Source organism: Saccopteryx bilineata, chromosome 3 (genome assembly GCF_036850765.1).
Source record: "Saccopteryx bilineata isolate mSacBil1 chromosome 3, mSacBil1_pri_phased_curated, whole genome shotgun sequence".
NCBI classification, from domain to species: Eukaryota; Metazoa; Chordata; class Mammalia; order Chiroptera; family Emballonuridae; genus Saccopteryx; species Saccopteryx bilineata.
The window spans coordinates 253,535,765-253,561,044 of NC_089492.1; the positions used below are offsets into that span (position 1 = coordinate 253,535,765).

General features: G+C 38.2%; 1 protein-coding gene across 1 annotated transcript in view; it reads left to right on the forward strand.

Annotated features, from left to right (window-relative positions):
• Nucleotides 1–14,623: 14,623 nt before the first annotated feature.
• LOC136331180 (selection and upkeep of intraepithelial T-cells protein 8-like) overlaps nt 14,624–25,280 on the forward strand; it is a 36,081-nt gene continuing 25,424 nt past the window's right edge. Inside the window, exons 1-3 of the mRNA XM_066269255.1 lie at nt 14,624–14,654; nt 15,761–15,868; nt 24,799–24,879. Coding sequence (XP_066125352.1) covers nt 24,804–24,879 — 76 coding nt within the window. The 5' untranslated portion in view covers nt 14,624–14,654; nt 15,761–15,868; nt 24,799–24,803. The remainder of the gene's footprint in view (nt 14,655–15,760; nt 15,869–24,798; nt 24,880–25,280) is intronic.

Below are 25,280 nucleotides of genomic sequence, written 5' to 3' on the forward strand. Positions count from 1 at the left end.
AGTACACCTGCTTTTATCTTCTTAAAAGACAAGGCAGGAAAAGCAGAAATAATATGTTGAAAGCATTCACTTTCTCTATTAAAAGCCTGAACACACTGTTTCATTAAGCCAAGTTTGATGTAAAGTGGGGGAAAAATGATGCTGTCTCGATTAACTACAGGTTCATTCACAGTATTTTGAATCCCTAGTTCCAGAGCTTCATGTTTCGGCCACTTCTTCTTTGTCTAGTGTTTCTCCTGATCTCGGCTGTCCCACAAACACAAAAAGCAAGGATACTTTGTGAAACCTCTCTGTTGTCCTATGAGAAAATTTACCATTTTAAGATCCACACAAATGATCCAGTTATGCTCCTCATACTTCAGAAAGTCGAGGACAATTTTTATGTCATTATAATCTTTTTGCAGATGAATTGAATAACCAATTGGAACCACTGCATAAACATTGCCATTGTGTGGGAGAACACATTTCAGACTCTGTTTAGAGCTGTCAAGAAATAGCCACCATTCTGTTGGACTGTAAGTGGTAACACCTAACTGGCTGAGAAGACTACTGATATCATGACAGTAAACAAAGTATTTGTCTTTGGAAGAAAAGTCCACAAAAATTTGTTCACACTTCCTGAAATGGGATACTTTAGCTGACCGGTGAAGTACATTCTTTTCTTGAAGCTTGGCAGCTAATAACTCAGCTGCTTTCTTTGATAGGCCCAAATCTCTTACTACGTCATTCAATTCAGGTTGGATAAACTGCTGAGGGGTTAATGACTGCTTGGCATCAGAAGAAGACCCTTCAGATTCTAAAACCATTTCCTCATGCATCTTATTAAAATACACTTGATCACCATGTTCACTTTCTTCATCCTTAGAAGAAATAAAAGCATTGAAAACTGGAACCTGGAGTGTCTCAGAGTGTGGGATAGTTTGTATTGCTGAAGGAATATTAGGATATGCGATCATATGATGTTTTTTCTTGCCAATGCCCTTTGTATGAATCAGAGAGAAATAACAGTCACTGCTGTTGTCCTTAGGTTCACGCCAAACCATGGGAATACCAAAAGGCATTCCTTTGCATTTTCCTTTTGTCCAGTCATGAAGAATTTCCTCACAATTGTGACACACAATATGAGGAGCCCAATTCTCTTTTTGATCCCCAAGGGGAACTTGAAAATAGGCAATATATGCACATGTCACAAATGATGAAATATTACGCCTTTGATGTTGAAGTGTGTAACAACCACATATATAACAGAAGGTGTCAGGACTATTCTTACATTTATGCCTACTCAAAGAAGCCATGATTTAATCTTAAAACAAGAGGTTGTTTTTATCAGATAATAATTTTTTACATTTAAGAAAAACTACAATTATGTAAAAGTGATGTTTGTAAAACATTAATTGCCTTATGGTTACGTTCAATCTAAGAGTTGTTGCCCTTTAACTCCAATTTAAAAACCAATGCATGCCATTAACTGTAATAAAAAAATTAAAATTGCATAAAAACTAGAGCATGCACCAAAAAACAGATTTCAGATTTGGAATCAGCGATGCAGAAATATATAGAAAAAGTTCTAAAACCTCATGGAATAGAAAATGAAAAAAAAAAAATTGTTCCCTAGTGTTATAAATGGAATGTTGCTTACATTTTCTTTTCTTTTTTTTTCTTTTTTTTTTTTTTTTCCATTTTTCTGAAGCTGGAAACAGGGAGAGACAGTCAGACAGACTCCCGCATGCACCCGACCGGGATCCACCCGGCACGCCCACCAGGGGCGATGCTCTGCCCACCAGGGGGCAATGCTCTGCCCATCCTGGGCGTCGCCATGTTGCGACCAGAGCCACTCTAACGCCTGGGGCAGAGGCCACAGAGCCATCCCCAGCGCCCGGGCCATCTTTGCTCCAATGGAGCCTTAGCTGCGGGAGGGGAAGAGAGAGACAGAAAGGGAAAGCGTGGCGGAGGGGTGGAGAAGCAAATGGGCGCTTCTCCTGTGTGCCCTGGCCGGGAATCGAACCCGGGTCCTCCGCACGCTAGGCCGACGCTCTACCGCTGAGCCAACCGGCCAGGCCATTTTCTTTTCTTTTTTAAAATTTTTCTTTTCATATTGTTTATAGTTAGTATATAGAAATGCAACTGATTTTTGGGTGCTGATTTTGCATCCTACTACTTGACTAAGTTCATTATTAGTTCAAACAGATTTTTGATGAAATCTTTAGCGTTTTCTACATTTAACATCATGTAATTTGTGAACAAAGATAAATTTACTTCTTTTCAATGCAAATGCCTTTTATTTATTTTTATTGCTTAATTCCTCTGGTTAGGGCTTCCAGTATTAAGTTTAATAGAAGTGGCAAAAGTGGTCATCCTTATCTTGTTCTTGATCATAGAGAAAAAACTTTATCTTTCACCACCAAATATATTGTTTACTGTGGGTTTATCAGATATGGTTTTTATTACATTGAGGTAATTTTCTTTATTACTAGTTGTTGAATATTTTTATTATGCCAGGGTATCAAATTTTGTCAAATAATTTTTCTCCGTCAATTGAGATGATTATGTGATTTTTCTCCTTTCATTTTGTTAATGTGGTGTATTACTTTGATCAATTATTTTTATGTTGAAACATCCTTGCAACCCACAAATAACTCCCACTTGAACTTGATGTATAATCCTTTTAATATGCTCCTGAATTCTGTTTGCTAGTATGTTTTGGAGAATCTTTATTATATGCGGCTGAAGTGTCTGTTTGTCGCCAATAGCTTATTGGTTGCTTGCGTAACTGTACTAGCCAATGGGGTGAAGTTGCTATGGCTGAACGCAAATTGAGCAGGTCAGGGGGAAGGTGAACAGTGGTTTGCATTGGCAATCATCTTCTTTTGAAACAATTTAAGGCTGAATGCAAATTGAGTGTGTCAGGGGGGAGGTGAACATTTGTTTGCATTGGCAATCATCTGTTTTATATAAAAACTACGTCTTAACGTAATTTCTTTTAAGAATGCCTCCTAGAAAATACAGCACTGAAGAGGAGAGAAAAGGAGCTAAAGCTGCACAAAAATGGCTTTCTCTACAAAAATAAACCACTGAGCAGAGAAAGACAAGGCTTGCTTCAGCCGCAGAACAAATGCGTCTTTCTCGGCAAAATGAGAGTGATGAGCATAGAGAAACAAGGCTTGCCTCAGGTGCAAGACAAAAAAGCCTGTCTTGACAAAATGAGTCCCTTGAACAAAGGCAGGAGAGAAATGCAAAAAAACGACAGAGTAATGCTGACTGAAACGCAAAAAGGATTAAAACAGTTTCAAACGGAGAAACTTTAATTTTTGAGCATTCCTTGAGCTAGCAGTGGCTCTTAAGAAATGTACCGCCAGTGGTTTCCTTCATTGCACTCTACTTTAAGCAATTAAGCAAGTAGAAGGGGGAAACCCCGTGGTGCACTAAGCAAAGGGGTGTCCTCGCTGCCTGCCCTGGGTAATTCAGTTTGAATTAGCAGACACCTTTGCACAAATCATTTTAATTACAATTTATAATATCTAGAACAGCGGTCATTTTGTATGACCGCTGGGTTTTCTAGTTTTTGTATAAATGTTTATAGGGGATATTAGTCTGTAGTTTTTCTTTCTTGTTTTCTCTTTGTTTGATGCTAGCATTAAGGCAACATTGATCATTCTCTGTCTAGTTTTTCAGTTTCACTTTACATATGTACTATTGAATAATCAGAAAAATTTCAAGGGCTTTTATTTGAAGATGTCTGAAATTCCTTTTATTCATAATTCTCTTTTTTATGAAACTCAGCCTTACATCTTCCTGCCACTTAGCTTCCCTGAAATTTATTATCTCTTCTTAATTAAGCCAGGCCTTTTTAAATTTTGTTTGTGTTCTCTGTTTCTCTACCCACAATAAAAAATTACCCCCAGAAAGCTGAGGCAATTGTAGGATTTGCCTTATTGATTTTTGGATCTCTTTTTAAAAATTCTAAAAAATGTTATTTTATATATATTTATATATATATATATATATATATATATATATATATATATATATCCATTTGTTCATATTAGGTCCTATCTTTGTTACTTCATCATTGCTAAAATCACAAGTTTCATCCAATGTCTGGGTTTCTAATGCTAAAAAAGATCATTTAGTAAAATTGGTAGTTGTTCCACTATCTCAGTAGGAGTAATTTTTGCTTATCATCAGAAAGAGGTAGAGCTAATGTTACAGAACAGAGGAAAGGCTGTGTTTGTTTATAGCCGTTGGTTTATTTCAGCTGGTCTGGATTGACTGAAAACTTATCTTCAGAGTTATTTTCTTGGTAAATGATGTAGAATCTATTAACTACAGATATATGATGTTATAAAACCCTGGATCTGTGAGTTGTTACAGACATGAAGTATCAGCCTATCTTCATTGCTTATTAATGATGATTTTATCTAAGATTAACATCAGATTTTGGTGGAGACTGGGAGTAGGAAATTTTAGGGTTCAAAGATGAAGTCTGGTCACATAGCTAGAATAGATTTATATGAATAGTTTGACATGAGACCCCTACCATGGGAACATCTCGGGCTTCCTAGTACTGAAGTGCTTCACAAAACCCTGGTGGAGGTTTGAGATCTAGAGAACTGCATATCCTGTGTGATGTGACCCACGGTTGGGTAGACCAAAAAACCTACTCCTGAGAACACCAAATGCCTTTTAATGTATAGCCTTCTTCTGCTGTTACTGCACTATGTCCTTTATAATATAGCTGTTTTGTATGAACTAAATTATATGAGTCATTTCAACAATCAAACATTTAAGGTTATTTGTGTATAACTTGTGTAGCTTGGCACACAGATGATCTATGGGGCTTCATTTCTTTCTTTCTTTTTTTTTAAAAATAAATTTTTATTAATGTTAATGGGATGACATTAATAAATCAGGGTACATGTCTAGGTTATCTTGTCATTAAATTATGTTGCATACCCCTCGCCCAGAGTCAGGTTGTTCTCCATCACCCTCTATCTAATTTTCTCTGTGCCCCTCCCCCTCCCCCTAACTCTCTCCCTCCCTCCCTCCCATGTCCTCCCTCCCCCCATCCCTGGTTACCACCACACTCTTGTCCATGTCTCTTAGTCTCATTTTTATGTTCCACCAATGTATGGAATCATGTATTTCTTGTTTTTTTCTGATTTACTTATTTCACTCCGTATAATGTTATCAAGATCCTACCATTTTGCTGTAAATGATCTGATGTCATCATTTCTTATGGCTGAGTAGTATTCCATAGTGTATATGTGCCACATCTTCTTTATCCAGTCTTCTATTGAAGGGCTTTTTGGTTGTTTCCATGTCTTGGCCACTGTGAACAGTGCTGCAATGAACATGGGGCTACATGTGTCTTTACGTATCAATGTTTCTGAGGTTTTGGGGTATATACCCAGTAGAGGGATTGCTGTGTCATAAGGTAGTTCTATTTGCAGTTTTCTGAGGAACCACCATACTTTCTTCCATAATGGTTGTACTACTTTACAGTCCCACCAACAGTGGATGAGAGTTCCCTTTTCTCCGCTGCCTCTCCAACATTTGCTATTACCCGTCATGTTGATAATAGCTAATCTAACAGGTGTGAGGTGGTATCTCATTGTAGTTTCGATTTGCATTTCTCTAATAACTAATGAAGCTGAGCATCTTTTCATATATCTGTTGGCCATTTGTATTTCTTCCTGGGAGAAGTGTCTGTTGATGTCCTCTTCCCATTTTTTTATTGGATTGTTTGTTTGTTTGTTGTTGAGTTTTATGAGTTCTTTGTAAATTTTGGATATTAGGTCCTTATCTGAGCTGTTGTTTGAAAATAACATTTCCCATTTAGTTGGCTGTCTGTTTATTTTGATATCAGTTTCTCTTGCTGAGCAAAAACTTTTTATGCTGATGTAGTCCCATTCATTTATCTTTGCCTTCACTTCTCTTGCCATTGGAGTCAAATTCATAAAATGTTCTTTAAAACCCAGGTCCATGAGTTTAGTACCTATGTCTTCTTCTATGTACTTATTGTTTCAGGTCTTATATTTAGGTCTTTGATCCACTTTGAATTAATTTTAGTACACGGGGACAGGCTGTAGTCGAGTTTCATTCTTTTGCATGTGGCTTTCCAGTTTTCCCAACACCATTTGTTGAAGAGGCTTTCTTTTCTCCATTGTGTGTTGTTGGCCCCTTTATCAAAGATTATTTGACCATATATATGTGGTTTTATTTCTGGGCTTTCTATTCTGTTCCATTGGTCTGAGTGTCTATTTTTCTGCCAATACCATGCTGCTTTGATTATCGTGGCCCTATAATATAGTTTAAAGTCAGGTATTGTAATGCCCCCAGCTTCATTCTTTTTCCTTAGGATTGCTTTGGCTATTCGGGGTTTTTTATAGTTCCATATAAATCTGATAATTTTTTGTTCCATTTCTTTAAAAAATGTCATAGGAATTTTGATGGGAATTGCATTAAATTTATATATTGCTTTGGGTAATATAGCCATTTTAATTATATTTATTCTTTCTATCCAAGAACAAGGAATATTTTTCCATCTCATTGTGTCTTTTTCTATTTCTCTTAGCAATGCCTTGTAGTTTTTGTTATATAGGTCCTTTACATTCTTTGTTATGTTTGTTCCTAGGTATTTTATTTTTTTTTGTTGCAATCGTGAAGGGATTATTTTTTTGAGTTCGTTTTCTAATATTTCATTGTTGGCATATAGAAAGGCTATGGACTTTTGAATGTTAATTTTGTATCCTGCGACCTTACTGTATTGGTTTATTGTTTCTAGTAATCTTTTTGTGGAGTCCTTCGGGTTTTTGATGTATAGGATCATATCATCAGCAAAAAGTGATACCTTTACTTCTTCTTTTCCGATATGGATGCCTTTTATTTCTTTGTCTTGTCTGATTGCTCTGGCCAGAACTTCTAGCACCATGTTAAATAAGAGTGGAGAGAGTGGACAACCCTGTCTTTTTCCTGATTTAAGGTGGAAAGTCCTCAGTTTTATGCCATTTAATATGATGTTGGCTGATGGTTTATCATATATGGCCTTTATCATGTTGAGGTATTTTCTTTCTATACCCATTTTGTTGAGAGTTTTAAACATAAAATTGTGTTGTATTTTATCGAAAGCCTTTTCTGCGTCTATTGATAAGATTATGTGGTTTTTGTTCTTTGTTTTGTTGATATGGTGTATTACGTTAACCGTTTTACATATGTTGAACCATCCTTGAGATTCTGGGATGAATCCCACTTGATCATGATGTATTATTTTTTCAATATGTTGTTGTATTCGATTTGCCAGTATTTTGTTTAGTATTTTAGCATCTGTATTCATTAGATATATTGGTCTGTAATTTTCTTTCTTTGTGCCATCCTTGCCAGGTTTTGGTATGAGGGTTATGTTGGCCTCATATAATGTGTTTGGAAGTATTGCTTCTTCTTCAAATTTTCGGAAGACTTTCAGTAGAATAGGAACCAAGTCTTCTTTTAATGTTTGATAGAATTCACTAGTATAACCGTTTGGGACTGGACTTTTATTTTTGGGGAGGTTTTTAATAGTTTTTTCCCGTTCCTCCCTGCTGATTGGTCTGTTTAGGCTTTCTGCTTCTTCATGACTCAGTCTAGGAAGGTTGTATTGTTCTAGGAATTTATCCATTTCTTCTAGATTGTTGTATTTGGTGGCATATAGTTTTTCATAGTATTCTACAATAATTCTTTGTATATCTATGATGTCTGTGGTGATCTCTCGTCTTTCATTTTGGATTTTATTTATTTGAGTCCTGTGCCTTTTTTTCCTTGGTGAGTCTTGCCAAGGGTTTGTCAATTTTGTTGATCTTTTCAAAGAACCAGCTCCTTATTTTATTGATTTTTTTTCTATCATTTTTCTATTCTCTATTTCGTTTATTTCTGCTCTGATTTTTATTATCTCCTTTCTTCGGCTGGTTTTGGGTTGTCTTTGTTCTTCTTTTTCTAGTTCCTTAAGGTGTGAAGTTAAGTGGTTTACTTGGGCTCTCTCTTGTTTGTTCATATAGGCCTGAAGTGATATGAACTTTCCTCTTATTTTGATCTCTGCGCTTATTTCTTCTTTGACCCATTCATTTTTTAGAAGTATGTTGTTTAGTTTCCACAATTTTGTGGGTTTTTCCCCCTCTTTTTTACAGTTGAATTCTAGTTTCAAGGCTTTATGATCAGAGAATATGCTTGGTACAATTTCAATTTTTCTAAATTTGCTGATATTGTCTTTGTGGCCCAACATATGGTCAATTCCTGAGAATGTTCCATGTACACTAGAGAAAAATGTATACTCTGTCGCTTTGGGATGAAGTGTCCTGTAGATGTCTATCATATCCAGGTGTTCTAGTATTTCATTTAAGGCCACTATATCTTTATTGATTCTCTGTTTGGATGACCAATTTAGAGCTGTCAGCGGTGTATTGAGGTCTCCAAGTATAATTGTATTTTTGTCAGTTTTTGTTTTAAGGTCAATAAGTAGCTGTCTTATATATTTTGGTGCTCCTTGGTTTGGTGCATATATATTAAGAATTGTTATGTCTTTTTGATTCAGTGTCCCCTTAATCATTATAAAATGACCATTTTTGTCTCTGAGTACTTTTTCTGCCTTGTAGTCAGCATTATTAGATATAAGTATTGCTACACCTGCTTTTTTTTGGGTGTTGTTTGCTTGGAGTATTGTTTTCTAGCCTTTCACTTTGAATTTGTTTTTATCCTTGTTGCTTAGATGTGTTTCTTGTAGGCAGCATACAGTTGGATTTTCTTTTTTAATCCATTCTGCTACTCTGTGTCTTTTTATTGGTAAGTTTAATCCATTTACATTTAGTGTGATTATTGACACCTGTGGGTTCCCTATTGCCATTTTATAAATTGCTTTTTGTTAGTTTTGTATGTTGTGTGATTCTTCTCTTTTGTTTTTCTATCATTTGTTTTTGTTTGTTTGTATTCCATACTTCTTTCCTCTGTTGCTACCTTTTTTAAGTCAAATGTTTTTGTGGTGGTTTTTTCAAGGGTGGTTGCCATTAAGTAATGAAAAGGGTACCTACCATATTCATTGTAGTACCCTATCTTATGAGTATTTCTGCACTTCATCGTCCTTTGCTACTGTTAATCTTCATCCTTTCCCCCCTTTTTTTCTTTTGTTGTCACAGTTTAAATTTGGTTTTATTGTGTTCTTGGTGGAGCTGTTACTTGTGGTGTTGTTTTCTTTTGTTCTTTGAATCTTGTTGGAAAACCCCCCTTAGTATTTCCTGGAGTGGGGGCTTTCTGATAATAAATTCTCTTATCTTTTCTGTATTTGTGAATGTTTTTATATCTCCTTCATACTTGAAGGATAGCTTTGATGGGTATAGTATTCTTGGCTGAAAGTTCCTCTCTTTCAGGGCTTTAAATATTGGGGTCCACTCTCTTCTAGCTTGTAGAGTTTCTGCTGAGAAATCTGATGATAATCTAATAGGTTTTCCTTTATATGTTGTATTCTTCTTTTCCCTGGCTGCCTTGAGAATTTTTTCTTTGTCATTGGTTTGTGTCATCTTCATTATGATGTGCCTTGGAGTGGGTTTGTTGGGGTTAAGAAAACTCGGTGTTCTGTTTGCTTCTTGAATTTGAGGCTTTAGTTCTTTCCACAGGCTTGGGAAGTTCTCGTCTATTATTTGTTTGAGTATATTCTCCATTCCATTTTCTTTCTCTTCTCCCTCTAATGTACCTATTATTTTTATGTTATTCTTTCTGATGGAGTCAGATAATTCCTGCAGGGCTTTCTTGTTTTTTATTATTTTTGAGTCTCTTTCTTCTTCTCTCTGTTGTGCCTCAAGTTGCTTGTCTTCTATTTCACTAATCCTGTCTTCTATCTGGGCTGTTCTATTAGCTAAGCTTACCTTGTTTTTCAGCTCGTGAATTGAGTTTTTCATTTCTGTTTGATTTGTTTTTATAGTTTCAATTTCCTTGGTAATATATACTTTGTGATCGTTGAGTTGTTTTCTGATCTCCCAATATTGCCTTTCTGTGTTTTCTTGTATATCTTTGAGTATTTTTAAGATTTCTATTTTAAATTCTCTGTCATTTGGCTCCAAGGCTTCCAATATGTTAAATCTTTTCTCCATAGATTTTTCCACATCTATTTGTGTTACCTCTCTATCTTTTGTATTCATAATATTCTATTTCCTTTTTCTTATTGGCATCTGAGGGTGGTCTTGTTGATAGTATTAATTAGAATTAATAAAGAATAAAAAGGAAAAAAAAAAGAAAAGACCCCACAAAAAAACCCGTAATAATTTATTATTTCCCCCTTTTTTCTTTTTCCTCTTCCCCTCCTCTCCCCTCCTTAGGGAAATATCGTGATGACCTGTGAATTATATTATGCTAAATGGAACAAAAACTGCCTATAACGGAGGGCCTGATTTGGGGTGAAGAGTTCAAGGGGCAAAAAAGGGAGTAAGGACCTACTAAATGCAAAAAAAAAAAAAAAAAAGGAGAAAATCTCAGACAAGCATAAAATGATTTGCTTGTAAGTGATGGTCGACTAAGAGATATAATGAGAGGGATAAGAGGGAAACAGAAAAAAAGAGAGAAAAAAATAATAATAATTAAAGAAGAAAAAAATAAATATAGTAAGTAAAAATCTGTTGTATTAAGTGGAGCAAAGACTAAATACAATGGAGACCTTAGGTTGGGAGGAATGCTAGTGAATTAAAAAGCAATGTAAAAAGTACCCAAAATGCCACAAAAACAAAGGAAAACCGAAAAAAAAAACAACCAAAAAAAACCTTGAGTCCCAAATTAAATAATTTGTTCATGATTGAGGATTGAATGGGACGAAAAGTAAAAGGAGAAAAGAAGAAACGAATAGAAAGGAAAAAAAATAAGAAAAAGAGAGAAACGAAGGAAGAAAAAAGGAAAAGAAAATTAAAAACAAAAGGGTAGAGAGTGAGAGTTAAGGGTTTTGGAGTGTAACCCTAAAGGAGAGTAAGGATGAAGAAAAGAAATAAAATGTAACACTCATGGGTAGTGTAGTTCAAGAAAAGGGAAGCATAAGATGGGCAGAGAATAAAAGGACCGAGGTGGAGGAAATAGAGATAATAATAAAGGCAATAAGATAGAAGAAAGAAACAACAACAATGAAGAATTAGTGGAACAAGTTATAAAGTCTGGATTTTTCTTGATTTTGAGAGGTTGCCCTGGCTGGTTGGCTCAGCGGTAGAGCGTCGGCCTGGCGTGCAGGGGACCCAGGTTTGATTCCCGGCCAGGGCACATAGGAGAAGCGCCCATTTGCTTCTCCACCCCCAACCCCTCCTTCCTCTCTGTCTCTCTCTTCCCGTCCCACAGCCAAGGCTCCATTGGAGCAAAGATGGCCCGGGTGCTGGGGATGGCTCCTTGGCCTCTGCCCCAGGCGCTAGAGTGGCTCTGGTCACGGCAAAGCGATGCCCTGGAGGGGCAGAGCATCGCCCCCTGGTGGGCAGAGCATCGCCCCTGGTTGGTGTGCCAGGTGGATCCCGGTCGGGCGCATGCGGGAGTCTGTCTAACTGTCTTTCCCCATTTCCAGCTTCAGAAAAATACAAAAAAAAAAAAGAGAGGTTAACTTCTTCCTTTTTCTTTTCTCTCCCTCTTCCTGGTCGGTGACTCTGTACCCCAGGCTCTGCCCCTGTGTCACGCTTAGGTAGGGATTTGCAGTTGATGGGATTCTATGGCAATGTCATATAATTGGCTTTAGTCTCGCTGGTATTCAAGGCTTGTTGGCGTTTGCAGGGTCCAACAATGAGAGAGTTTGCTTTCCTGGAATCTCTCTCCTAGTGTCCTTTTCTGAATTAGCAGCCTGGTGATCCAGTTATGAGGCTGCCACTGCTTCTGTCTGGGGAGTAAGAGGCTCAAAGAGCTGGGAAATCCCCACTCTATCCCCACTCAGTGCAAGGCTCTGGTTAAGGCTCTGGCAGTCAGAGCCTCCAGCGTAATCAGGTGGGGCTGGGAGTCAATTGTTGTCAAGGTGACTGTTCAGCGCCTAGCATTCAGTTGGACCACTCAACCCAGGCTTTCCACACTTTGTAGCCTGTTTTGGCTGGGAAGAAGAGGCACTAGTTGCTGCTTGCTGTATAGATCTTAATATCTGCCAAGTCCCTCTTGTTAGCGTATATCCCTGAATATGGAGGCTCTGTCAATCAGAAGTTGCCCCCGCCCCTTTAGCGAGAGGCACTGAGAAATATCATGCCTCTTGTCTTGGATCGCTGAACTGAGAGAGATCCTATCAATTAGAGCCCTGTGGGTGCGCAGATTTCGTGGGTTAAGCTAATTTTAGTGATTGGATCCGCAGCTGTGCTCCAGAAAGTATTTCAGGCTGCCTGCGTGCCCCTCCCCCAATGCTTGATTGTTAGCTTGAATGGCTGGGTGAGGTGCCCCACCCACGGAGAGAATCTCCCAAGTAGGGAAGACAGACTTGGTGCCTCTCCCAGACCGCGGCACGGGGCGCGCACATGGTCTCTCAGGGCACACCGGTGGCTGCGGACTCTCACTTGCAGTGCGCAGGCCGCTGGGGAAGCTGGCGGTGCAAGGGAGCTTGCTCTGCGACCGGACCGCGGCACAGGGGGTGCGCGCGCGGTTTCTCAGGGTACGCCAGTGGCCGCTCGCAGTGCCCAGGCTGCCGCTCCCCGAGTGTGGGCAGGCAGTTGCACGCCTGGGTTGACTCACCACAGGCATACTCCCTCCTCGGCTTGAATGAATGTCCGTGCGGTAGTTAGCTTCCTCCACACCGTCAATTCTGACTCGTCTCTCAGATTCAAGTGATAATACTCCTTTTGCTTTCAGTGTGTGTGGAACTCTGGAGTGCTCCGAGGATAAATTTTTCTATTTCTAGTTGATAAATTTGTTGAGATTTTGGGGAGATCTGTTGGACGTGCTGCTCACGGCACTATTTCCGTGACGTCACTCCATTTCTTTATTTCTCAAGATAAAAAAATTAAGTGGATTAAAATATCATTTATATACAGTAAAACACACCCATTTAAAGTATAGTTTGAAGCATTTTTAAAAATGTATACCATGCAACCACTGCCATATTTTGTGGTGTAGAACTTTCCCATGATTTCGAAAACTCCCTCTTGCCCCTTTAATATTCCCCTTGTCAAATATTAATAGCAAATGGAGAAATGTAACGCCCATGGCTTGAGAAGTTTATAGTGATAAAGAGCTTGCACACTTCAGGGATAAGGATCTCAGTCACTGCACCAGTTGAGCTACATGGGCTCACAGAGATGCTGCTGTGAGGGTAAAAGCTGAAGGTGAGAGAAATCAGGAATGGGTAGGAGAAGGGGGAAATGGCAAGTATTAGCTGTGCCCTTAAGATCAACTGTGATATCACGAGAAACACAGCATCTGGACTCTTAGATTAACTTACTATACAATGTATAGGGATCAAGCAATGCACAGGGTACCAATGCACAGGTGAGCCACCCAGATCTCCCTTCAAGACCGAGGCACCCCATTTCTCAAGTTGTTGGGAACATTGGTGGTTAAAATTTCTCAGCTGAGTGCCTTTATGGGAGATGTCCTCACCAAAGCAAGCTCCTTCACTAAAGGTCATGCATCTTCTCTAGGTACAAGGGCAGCCTGTACCAATAACTGTGCTTGTGGTGGAATAAGGCCTACCCTCCCTCACCCCATGGTGGTAGAACCCTAAAGAACCATCCTAGCTTCATGCAGAACTGACTGCTGTTGTTTTGTCACACTTCACAACCCTTCCTTCCTTCACTTGACCATTGGTGTCTATCCCAACTGTATACCCAGTAAACTTTCTGAATACAATTCTATATCTTAGAGTTAGTTCCCCAGAAGCCTCATCTAAGACACCACTTCATTATGTGATTTCCAGAAAGGGAAATCTTCTAATTCTCCTAACGTCTAACAAAAAGTTACTATAATTGCTAATCAGTGGGTAAATTAAAGATGGCCTAAGTAAATTAATCAATACCTACAGTCATTGATCAGAAGGCTCAATATGTCAATTGTCTTTGATCAAAATCCCAGCAGGTCTTTTTAAAACTGTAAATTGTTAGATAATTCTAAAGTTTATATGGGTGAAAGAATAGAAACTTTTGAATCTCTCTTAAACTTTTTACTCTGGTCCAAGAATGGATTAGTTCTTCTAAATCCCAGGGAGGGGTAGCTGACAGAACTCATTAACTTTGAGTAGTCCTATCCTGAAATGTGGATAGAGTTTTGATTCATGGGGTGAATAACTCTCTTCTCTTATTACAAATATAGAGGACTGCCCTGCAAATAGCCTTCCACTATTCCCACAAGCAGTGACTTACCATGGAAAGAAATATGTACTGAACCTTCAAGTGTCAAATATGTACAGAGATAATGTAGGTGGCCCTGGAGGCTCATTCTCAACCCTCAGCTTTCACCAGCTCAGCAGAGAGCTGGGTCAGTAGGCCTGAGTCAGCATTACCAAACAATCTAAAGACTAATCATTTATTTGACTCTGGAACGATTTTTGTTTTAGAGTCACATAAATGTTTCTTACTTTTCCTCCTTTAGAAGCAGAGCATTCCGGCAGCAGAAGGTTCATCTCAATGAAATTCTGGCCTTGATACTAGCAGTCCAGCCGTGGCTGGCCTAAGCACAGCTTTCTATGGAATAAGGGTAACTCAGAGGTTTGCCTATGGTTCTTTACTTACTAGCTTGTAAGTTCTGTCCTCCACAAGTCTCATTTTACACCTATTCTTTGTGGTACTAGTGGCCTATGTCCAGGCTTCTTTTTAGAACACTATGATTAAAAGACCCCAGTGGACAAGAGAATTTCCAGCACAGGCTACTTAAACCTCATCCAGGTTCCTCAAACTTAAATTTTCCATTGTTTGGTTAATTTTTAAAAACCTTGGAATATTATTTTCCAGGTGCTTGTTCTATGCACTTCTCTAAATGAGTTATAATATGGTTTTCAGGAAGAAAACAGGCCTGGTGTGGGAAGTAGAAAAGAATGTTCTGTAGGGGTGGATGAGAAAGAGGAAACTCTAGCTTGGTTACAAAGGTAACTAAAAGTGTATATACTATCAATAAGAGCAAGAATTCCCCTTTGGTTCTTCCCAGCATTCTCCTGGTATCAAGGACAGATTTAAGGCGAAACACATTGTGGGGCAAACAGCTGTGTTAGGCTTGCTGGTTGGTTTCCTGCTGCAAGCACTTATTGCAATTAGTGCATGAACACGTGACAGCACTATTGTAAGGATACAAGTGCTTCCCCTCAAGGGCACGAGATCAGATTGCACTCACACCAAGGAGAGATGCAATTTGTTTCCTGATCCCCTGCCCTCCACTGCAAAAAGCAGGTTTTTCTTTGTTGTTGTTTTTTCTTTCCCTTTTCTTCTTTTGGCTTGTCTGTCTTTGCGAGGCTCTGATAAATTGATATGTCTCACCGTTTTCCGGCTCCACAGTTCCTTTACTCTCCGCCTGAATTCAATGCAAATCTGAATCTGCATGGCCACAGCCACCAGCCTTACACAATATTGAAAGATTCCTGAGCTCAAATATCATCTCAGGCTAAGGCATGTCATGCTGAGACCTGCCTCTTGAAAATACAACATGAAGTTCTTTTTGGTGATGCAAGATTTAGCTGTAAATGGATTTGAGATTTTATATGTGAAACAGACACCTTGCTATTTTTCCTATGAAAGAACTTTGATTTCAGATTGTGGGGGGGAAAAGTTCAGCTGGCAGGCAATAGGCAGAAGCTCTGGTAAATAGAACACCCACTTTGCAGGTATCTATTACCGACTACTGGTGGAGGAGCACTGCTGAATCATGTCCAGACAGTGAGGTGACTTTCGGAAGGACCTGGAAAGAACTGTTTCTGGATCCTGGAGCTCAAGTAAGTGATCAGATTGTGATATGATGGTTAGGGACAAGGGCATATCTTGCCTCCTGAAGCATGGTGATAATGGTTGTTTCAGTTCTAATTCCATAATGCCTCGCCAATCTTTTCATGGTAGAATAGTGATATCTGGTATTTAGAAAGTTAACAGCAGTGAGGTGTTTCAAAAGGGAAGATCTGCTTTCATATTTTAGTGTCGGATTGCTGTTTAAAAGCTGGTCCTATATACCCTGGGTCTCTTCCCCAGTCTCTTTTCTAGAGACTCAAATGAAATTTATAGCAATGCCAATGTTTTAGATCCAATATAAATGGTACAGTTATGAAATATAACTACTCATAAAAGTTTATTACTAATATTTTGATTATATATTTTAAAGTAGACTTTACAAAATAACAGATTTGTTGAGATATAACTGACATACAACCAACTGTATATGTTTTAGGTAAATAATTTCCTTTACATATGTATACAGATGTGAAACTATCACTAATAAATAAAATAAACTTAACCATCACTCCCAAAAGTGATGGCAAAGCCAAGCACTTTTGTAATTCTTCCCTTCTTTCCATTTTCCCATCCTCAAGCCACCACTGAAATACTTTTACAAAGAATATTTGCAATTTCTGGAATTTTATAATCATGTAATTACACACTATGTACCATTTTTCCAACTTCTTTAACACAGCATAATCATTTTGAGATTCACACATGAATGTAAAATGTTTTATTTCTTTTTATTATTATGTATCATTTAGATGTGCCAAAACTTGTTTGTCTACTCATCCTAAATAAAATTTTGAGTTATTTCCAGTTGTTGAATATTACAATAAAGCTATTGTTAACACTTGGATAAAAGTCTTAATATGGAGATGTGCTTTTATTTTATGTACAGCTTGCTTTTAAAAATGAGTATTAGTCTTTTATAGATTCAAAGTTTAAGTTACTGATTCTGAATAGGTGTGGTAAAGAAGGGAGATGCTGGAATAATTATAAATCATTTAGAGATTACTACATCGCTTTGGAAATTGTAATCTGCTTTTCTCAGTGATATACCAACCTACCTCCATGCACTGGGATGTGAACAGTCTAATGGGCCAGTGTTGCTGATAATCATTTGTTATATCTGTAAGATACATAAAATAATAAAATATAAATCACCATTACTTTAATTTTTTCACATTGGCTTTATATAGGCCAAATAGACCTCTCTTTTCTATTTTATTTTATAATTTTTTTATTTAATTAATTGTGTTTACATAGATTCTAGGGTCACCCCGAATGCATCGCCCTTCCCCCCATTCCCCTCAACATTTCCCTTGGCCCCTCTCTACAGTGCCCTCCCCCCTTCCCTTCAGGTTTATCCCATCCTATCATCACTTTTTCCTCTATCCTCTTTTCCTCTGGTCCCATTGATTCCTCCTCTGTTTCAATTCCGTTCCTCAGTTCTCATTATTCCTTGGATTCCTCAAATGAGTGAGGTCATATGATACTTTTCTTTCTCTGCCTGCTTATTTCACTCAACATAATAGTTTCCAGGTCCCTCCATATTATTGCAAAAGGTAATATTTCTTTCTTTTTCATAGCCCCATACTATTCCATTGTATATATGTACCACAGCTTTTTAATCCAATCGTCCACTGATGGACACTTGGGCTTTTTCCCGATCTTCACTATTGTGAACAATGCTGCCATAAACATGGGGATGCATTTCATTTTTTCAGTCGGTGATATGGTGTCCTTGGGATATATTCCTATAAATGGGATGGCTGGGTCAAAGGGCAGTTCCATTTCTAATTTTTTGAGGAATCTCCATACTGTTTTCCACAGTGGCTGCACAAGTCTGCATTCCCACCAGCAGTGCAGGAGGGTTCCCCTTTTCTCCACATCCTACCAGCACCTGTCCTGTGTTGTTTTGTTAATGAGCACCATTCTGACTGGTGTGAGGTGGTATCTCATTGTGATTTTAATTTGCATTTCTCTAATGATTAGCGATGTTGAGCATTTTTTCATTTGTCTATTGGCCATCTGTATGTCCTCTTTGGAGAAATGTCTGTTCATTTGTTGTGCCCATTTTTGGATTAGATTGTATGTCTTCCTGGTGTTGAATTTTACAAGTTCTTTATAAATTTTGGTTATTAATCTCTTATCAGATGTATTGTTGAATATGTTCTCCCATTGTGTGGTTTGTCTTTTTATTCTGTTCATATTGTCTTTAGCTGTACAAAAGCTTTTTAGTTTGATATAGTCCCATTTGTTTATCCTGTCTTTTATTTCATTTGCCTGTGGAAATAAATCAGCAAAGATATTGCTGTGAGAGATGTCGGTGAGCTTACTGTCTAAGTTTTCTTCTAGGATGCTTATGGTTTCATGATTTACATTTAAGTCCTTTATGCATTTTGAGTTGATTTTTGTGAATGGTGTAAGTTGGTGGTCTACCTTCATTTTTTTGCAGGTACCTGTCCAGTTTTCCCAACATCATTTGTTAAAGAGACTGTCTTTACTCCACTGTATGCTCTTACCTCCTTTGTCAAATATCAATTGTCCATAAAGATATGGGTTTATTTCTGCATTCTCTGTTCTGTTCCATTGATCTATATGCCTGTTCTTATGCCAGTACCAAGCTGTTTTCAGTACAATGGCCTTATAGTATAACTTGATATCCGGAAGGGTGATACCTCCCACTTTATTCTTCTTTTTCAAGATTGCTGAGGCTATTCGTGTTCTTTTTTGGTTCCATGTAAATTTTTGGAATATGTGTTCTATATTTTTGAAGTATGTCATTGGTATTTTAATTGGTATTGCATTGAATTTATAAATTCTTTTGGGTAATATAGATATTTTAATGATGTTTATTCTTCCTAACTATGAGCATGGTATAGGCTTCCACTTGTCTGTGTCTTCTTGATTTCTTTTATCAATGTTTTATAATTTTATGAGTACAAGTCTTTAACCTCCTTGGTTAAATTTACTCCTAGGTACTTTATTTATTTTGTTGCAATAGTGAAGGGGATTGTTTCCTTAATTTCTCTTTCTGACAGTTCATTCTTCGTTTATAAAAATGCCTCTGATTTCTGAGTATTAATTTCATATCCTGCCACCTTGCTGAATTTGTTTATTAGGTCCAGTAGTTTTTTGACTGAGACTTTAGGGTTTTGTATATACAGTATCATATCATCTGTAAATAATGATAATTTTACTTCTTCTTTTCTAATTTGGATGCCTTCTATTTTTTCTTCTTATCTGATTGCTGTAGCTAGAACATCCAGTACTATGTTGAATAAGAGTGGTGAAAGGGGGCACCCCTGCCTTGTTCCTGATTTTAGGGAAATTGCTTTTAAAATTTGTCCATTAATTATAATGTTGGCTGTGGGTTTGTCATAGATGGCCTTTATTTTGTTGAGGTATGTTCCCTGTATTCCCAGTTAACAGTTTTGATCATAAATGGGTGCTGGATTTTATCAAATGCTTTTTCTGCATCTATTGAAATTATCCTGTGGTTTTTCTCCTTCCTTTTGTTTATGTGGTGAATCACATTAATTGATTTACGAATGTTGTACCATCCTTGCCTCCCCAGAATAAATCCCAGTTGATCATGATGTATGATTTTTTTCATGTATTGCTGGATCTGGTTTGCTAATATTTTGTTGAGGATTTTACCATCTAAATTCATCAGGGATATTGGGCTATAATTTTCTTTCTTTGTGTTATATTTGCCTGGTTTTGGAATCAGAATTATGCTCGCTTCATAAAAGGAACTGGGAAGTGTTCCTTCCTCTTGAATTTTTTGAAATAGCTTGAGAAGGATAGGAGTTAATTCTTTGAATATTTGGTAGAATTCACCAGTGAAGCCATCAGGCCCAGGGCTTTTGTTTTTTGGGAGCTTTTTGATAACTGTTTTGATCTCTTTTGTTGTGATCAGTCTGTTTAGGTTTTCTGATTCTTCCAGATTGATTTATGGAAAATTATATGTTTCAAAAAATTTGTCCATTTCAACTAGGTTGTTTAATTTTTTGGCATACAGCTCTTTATAGTGTTTTCTTACTATATTTTGTATTTCTGTAGTGTCAGTTGTTATTTCTACACTCTCATTTCTAATTTTATTTATTTGAGTTTTTTCTCTTCTTTTCTTGGTGAATCTGGTTAAAGGTTAATCAATCTTGTTTACCTTTTCAAAGAACCAGCTCTTGGTTTCATTGATCCTCTATATTGTTTCTTTAGCTTCTATGTCATTTATTTCCACTCTGATCTTTATTATTTCCTTCCTTCTACTACCTCTGGGCCTTACTTGCTGTTCATTTTCTAGTTCTTTTAGATGCAGAGGTAGGTTGTTTATTTGAGCTTTTTCAGGCTTCTTAAGGAATGCTTGTAATGCTATGAACTTCCCTCTCAGGACTGCTTTTGTTGTGTCCCATAAATTTTGAGTGTTGTTTGTTCATTATTATTTGTCTCTAGGAATTTTTTTATTTCTTCTTTGATTTCATTTTTAACCCATTTGTTATTTAATAACATGCTATTTGGTTTCCTTGTGTTTGAGTATTTTTCAGTTTTTCTGTTCTGATTGATTTCTAGTTTCATGACATTGTGATCAGAGAAAATGCTTGATATGATTTCAGTCTTCTTAAATTTGTTAAGACTGCTTTTGTGTTCTAACATGTGGTCTATTCTAGAGAATGTACCATGAGCACTGGAAAAGAATGTATATTCGGCTGCCTTAGGGTGAAAGGTTCTAAAGATATCTATTAAATCGAGTTGATCTAGTGTGTCCTTTAAGTCTGCTGTTTCTTTGTTAATTTTCTTTCTTGAGGATATATCTAGTTATGTTAGTGGGGTATTGAAATCTCCTACTATTATAGTATTGCTGTTGATCTCGCCCTTTATATCCATCAAAGTCTGCTTTATATATTTAGGTGCTCCTATATTAGGTGTTTAGATATTTATGATGATTAAATCTTCCCGTTAGATTCTCCCTTTATCATTGTGCAGTGACCTTCTATATCTCTTACTATAGCCTTTGTTTTAAAGTCCATTTTGTCTGATATAAGTATTGCTACCCCAGCTTTTTTTTCATTTCTATTTGCATGAAATATTTTTTTCCATCCTTTTACCTTTAGTTTATGTGCATCTTTTGTTTTAAGGTGTGTCTCTTGTAGACAGCATATGTACAGGTCCTATTGTCTTATCCAAGCAGCTACCCTATGTCTTTTGATTGGATCATTTAATCCATTTACATTTAAGGTTATTATTGATATGTAGTTGTTTATTGCCATTTTCTTCTTTAAAGCTGTATTCATCTTTTGCTATATTATTCTTTTCCCACTTTGATCTTTTTACAACAGGCCCCTTAACATTTCCTGCCGCATTGGTTTGGTTGTAATGAATTCCTTGAGTTTTTGGGTTTTTTTTTGTCTGGGAAGCTTTTTATTTCTCCTTCAATTTTTTTTTTTTTTTGTAATTTTTCTGAAGTTGGAAACGACGAGGCAGTCAAACAGACTCCTGCATGCGCCTGACTGGGATCCACCCAGCATGCCCACCAGGGGGCGATTCTCTGCCCATTTGGGGCATTGCTCTGTTGCAACCAGAGCCATTCTAGTGCCTGATGCAGAGGCCACAGAGCCATCCTCAGCACCCGGGCCAACTTTTCTCCAATGGAGCCTTGGCTGCGGGAGGGTAAGAGAGAGGCAGAGAGGAAGGAGTGGGTGAAGGGTGGAGAAGCAAATGGGTACTTCTCCTGTGTGCCCTGGCTGGGAATTGAACCTGGGACTCCTGCATGCCAGGCCAATGCTCTACCACTGAGCCACCAGCCAGGGCCTATTTCTCCTTCAATTTTAAATGATAGCCTTGCTGGACAAAGTAGTCTTGGTTGTAGGCTCTTGTTCTGCATTACTTTGACTATTTCTTGCCATTCCCTTCTGGCGTCAAGTGTTTCTGTTGAGAAGTTGGATGTCATCCTTATGGGGGCTCCTCTGTAAGTGATAGCCTTCTTTTCTCTAGCAGCTTTTAATATTTTCTCTTTATTGCTTAGCTTTGGTATTTTACTTATGATGTGCCTTGGTGTAGGTCTCTTTGGGTTTCTCTTTAATGGAGTTCTCTGTGCTTCTTGAACTTGTGAGACTCTTCCTTGCATCAATTTAGGGAAGTATTCAGCTATGATTTGGTTGAATAAAGTTTCTATCCCTTGTTCTTTCTCTTCTTCTTCAGGAACCCCTATGATGTGGATGTTATTTCTCTTCGTGTTGTTACAGAGCTCTCTCAAAGTTCTTTAGACTTTTTGAGTCTATTTTCTTTTTTCTGCTCTGCTTCCATGCCTTTTTCCATCTTGTCCTCCAAGTCGCTGATTTGATTCTCAGCTTCATCCATCCTGCTTTTAATTCCTTTCATTGTGGTCTTCATTTCTGATATTGTATTTGTCACCTCTGACTGATTCTTTTTAATTATTTCAATGTCCTTTTTAATACTTCCTATTTCTTTATTTAGGTGTTCATAATGACCATCCATTGTTGTTCTAAGATCCCTAAGCATCCTCAGAATCATTATTCTAAACTCTGCATCTGGTAGTTTGGTTATTTCCATATCACTCAGTTCCTTTTCTGGAGATTTCTCTTGTGGTTTCATTTGGATTGCACTTCTCTGTCTTCTCATTATGTCTGTGTGTTTGGGTGTGTTGTTTGTAGGGCTGGTTGAGTCTAGGTTTGGTGTTGTCTGCCTCCAATTTTCAGTTGTGTTATTTCTAGGTCTTCTTGGGTTGGCATCAGCTGTTATTTGTAATCCACTTTCAGATTTGGGCTGCTTTGAAGTCTTGATTTGTTTGTTTTCTTCTCAGTTGTAGTCTTGTTTACTGATTTTAGCAAGGGGCTTATTTGAAACTGTATCCAGAAATGCTGTGGGTGTAACCTGAGACTCTGAAGGCTTGATCTGCCAGTTACTCTCCCTGGGGGCGGGTTGCTTTCTTTGCTTCAGTAGGGCGAGGTGTATCTCAGATCTCCATGGAGATCTGAGTTACTGCCCCTCCTCCCCACTTCTTGTTTTCAGCTGTGTCTTGTTGCATTGATTGGAGTTGGAGAGATATCTTGAGATGGGTGACCCGGAACCACTTGTCTTGCGTTATGTGGAAGGATCAACACCTCCCCCAGCTATGGCCACTTCCAGCACTGGATAAGTCAGCTTCTCAGGTCCTCCCATGCATTCCTCTGCCAGTCATCATCTGTCTCTCTCTCCTCCCTTTCCTTTTGGAAGATAAGCCAGACTTTTCAACACACCTCATTACCAGGTCTCCAGGCAAGTGGCTATGAGCAATATTTACTACTCTTTTCCTTGGAATGAGAGCCCATCTGGGCTCTCAGCCTCACACCCCCTTTGTTCCTATAAGCAGGGGACACTCACCACCCCTCGGAGCTCCCTACTAGGCTCAGTGTGGCTTCTTCTTTGCTCCTTGGTTTTTGAGAGCTGTTCTTGTAGTCCAGAGTTGGTTTTTCATGCTAATTGCTCCTAATTTAATTTGTAATCCAGTTTGGTGGTGTGATCTGGGAGTCTGTGCATCTGCCTACTCCACTGCCATCTTCAGGTCTCTTATTTTATTTTTTAAGATTTTATTGGCTCAGCGGTAGAGCGTCGGCCTAGCGTGCGGAGGACCCGGGTTCGATTCCCGGCCAGGGCACACAGGAGAAGCGCCCATTTGCTTCTCCACCCCTCCGCCGTGCTTTCCTCTCTGTCTCTCTCTTCCCCTCCCGCAGCCAAGGCTCCATTGGAGCAGAGATGGCCCGGGCGCTGGGGATGGCTCTGTGGCCTCTGCCTCAGGTGCTAGAGTGGCTCTGGTCGCAACATGGCGACGCCCAGGATGGGCAGAGTATCGCCCCCTGGTGGGCAGAGCGTCGCCCCTGGTGGGCGTGCCGGGTGGATCCCGGTCGGGCACATGCGGGAGTCTGTCTGACTGTCTCTCCCTGTTTCCAGCTTCAGAAAAATGAAAAAAAAAAAAGATTTTATTTATTCATTTTAGAAAGGAGAGAGAGAGAGAGAGAGAGAGAGAGAGAGAGAAGGGGGAGGAGCAGGAAGCATCAACTCCCATATGTGCCTTGACAAGGCTAGCCCAAGATTTCAAACCAGTGGCCTCAGTGTTCCAGCTCAAAACTTTATCCGCTGTTCCACCACAGGTCAGGGCCTCTCTTTTTTTAAAAAAAAATAAGATTTTTTAGTGTCTAGGACCATAGGAATTTCTTCCTTCAGATCTTGACTCCTTTCTTTAGCACATGGCTCTAATTTTAATAAAGTTCTACATTTCCCTTTAATATATATTGTTTGACCACTTTTTTGGTTGTTGTTTTTATGTAATTTTTAAATTATTATTATTTTTCCTTATTGAGCCTGTAGATCAACTCACATTTGTGACTATTAATTAGAGTAAGGTACCAGCATAAGCTGTTTAGTTAATATTTCAGCAGCTTTTCCTTTTTTTAAATAATATATAAAATTATTAATAAGATTTTTTAGTCCCACCACAGTTTGGTCTCATCTTAATTGTTCAAGGCCATGTATTCAAAAATATTTTGTTTACTTTAGTGCACATTTAGGTTTTCATGCTTGCCATTTTTTTTCTCTCCCCCAATTCATTCACTTAGAATATTTTTCTTGCTCCATTTGTTACACCTACTCTAGAAAATGTTCACTTGTGTATTAGGTCACCAAGCAAAAGAGAGATGAAAAGTGAAGTATGATTTATGAGAGAAAGGGGCTGGGAAGACCTTCTCTGATCAGAACCCTTGGGGGGGGGCATGGTCATTTTGTTGAGCACTGATAGAACTTATACTCTAAAAGAAGAGTTTCAACATTGTCCCTCTTTATGTTCTTGATCTAATTCCATGTATCTTGACAATTCTTCCCAATATCTCATAGTCTATATAACTTTCTTCTTGTCTTTTTTTTTTTTCCTCAGGCGTGATGAAGCCTAAATACTCTTCTTTTTCTGTGTTTTGTGTGGACATTCTTTTCCTACAAGTGATGACATCAACATCGGGTAAGAACACCGGCTTTGTTGTTACTGAATCACAGCTATGGAAGGAGCCTAGGGTAGACTTTCAGTGTCCATTTTAGCATATAAAGAGCTTTAAAGTCATCATTGAATCTTAACATCAAGTTAAAAAGCTTTAAAAAAAAGTGAAAATCAGCAACTCTTTTTAGATCCAACAGGGGAGTGAGGTCATGGGATAAATTTTTGTCCCCCAAATGGGGAAGTTAGACAAGTAGAGAGTTAGAGACTCAAAACCTCCAGACCAGAAACCTTTGTGGGAACCAGGACAGGAAGATGAAGGCCATGTATTCAAAAAATATTTTCCTTACTTTAGTGCACATTTAGCTTTAATAAGCTATAATTACTAAACTGCTGCAGGCTTACCATGGACAAGTCTAAGAGTTAAG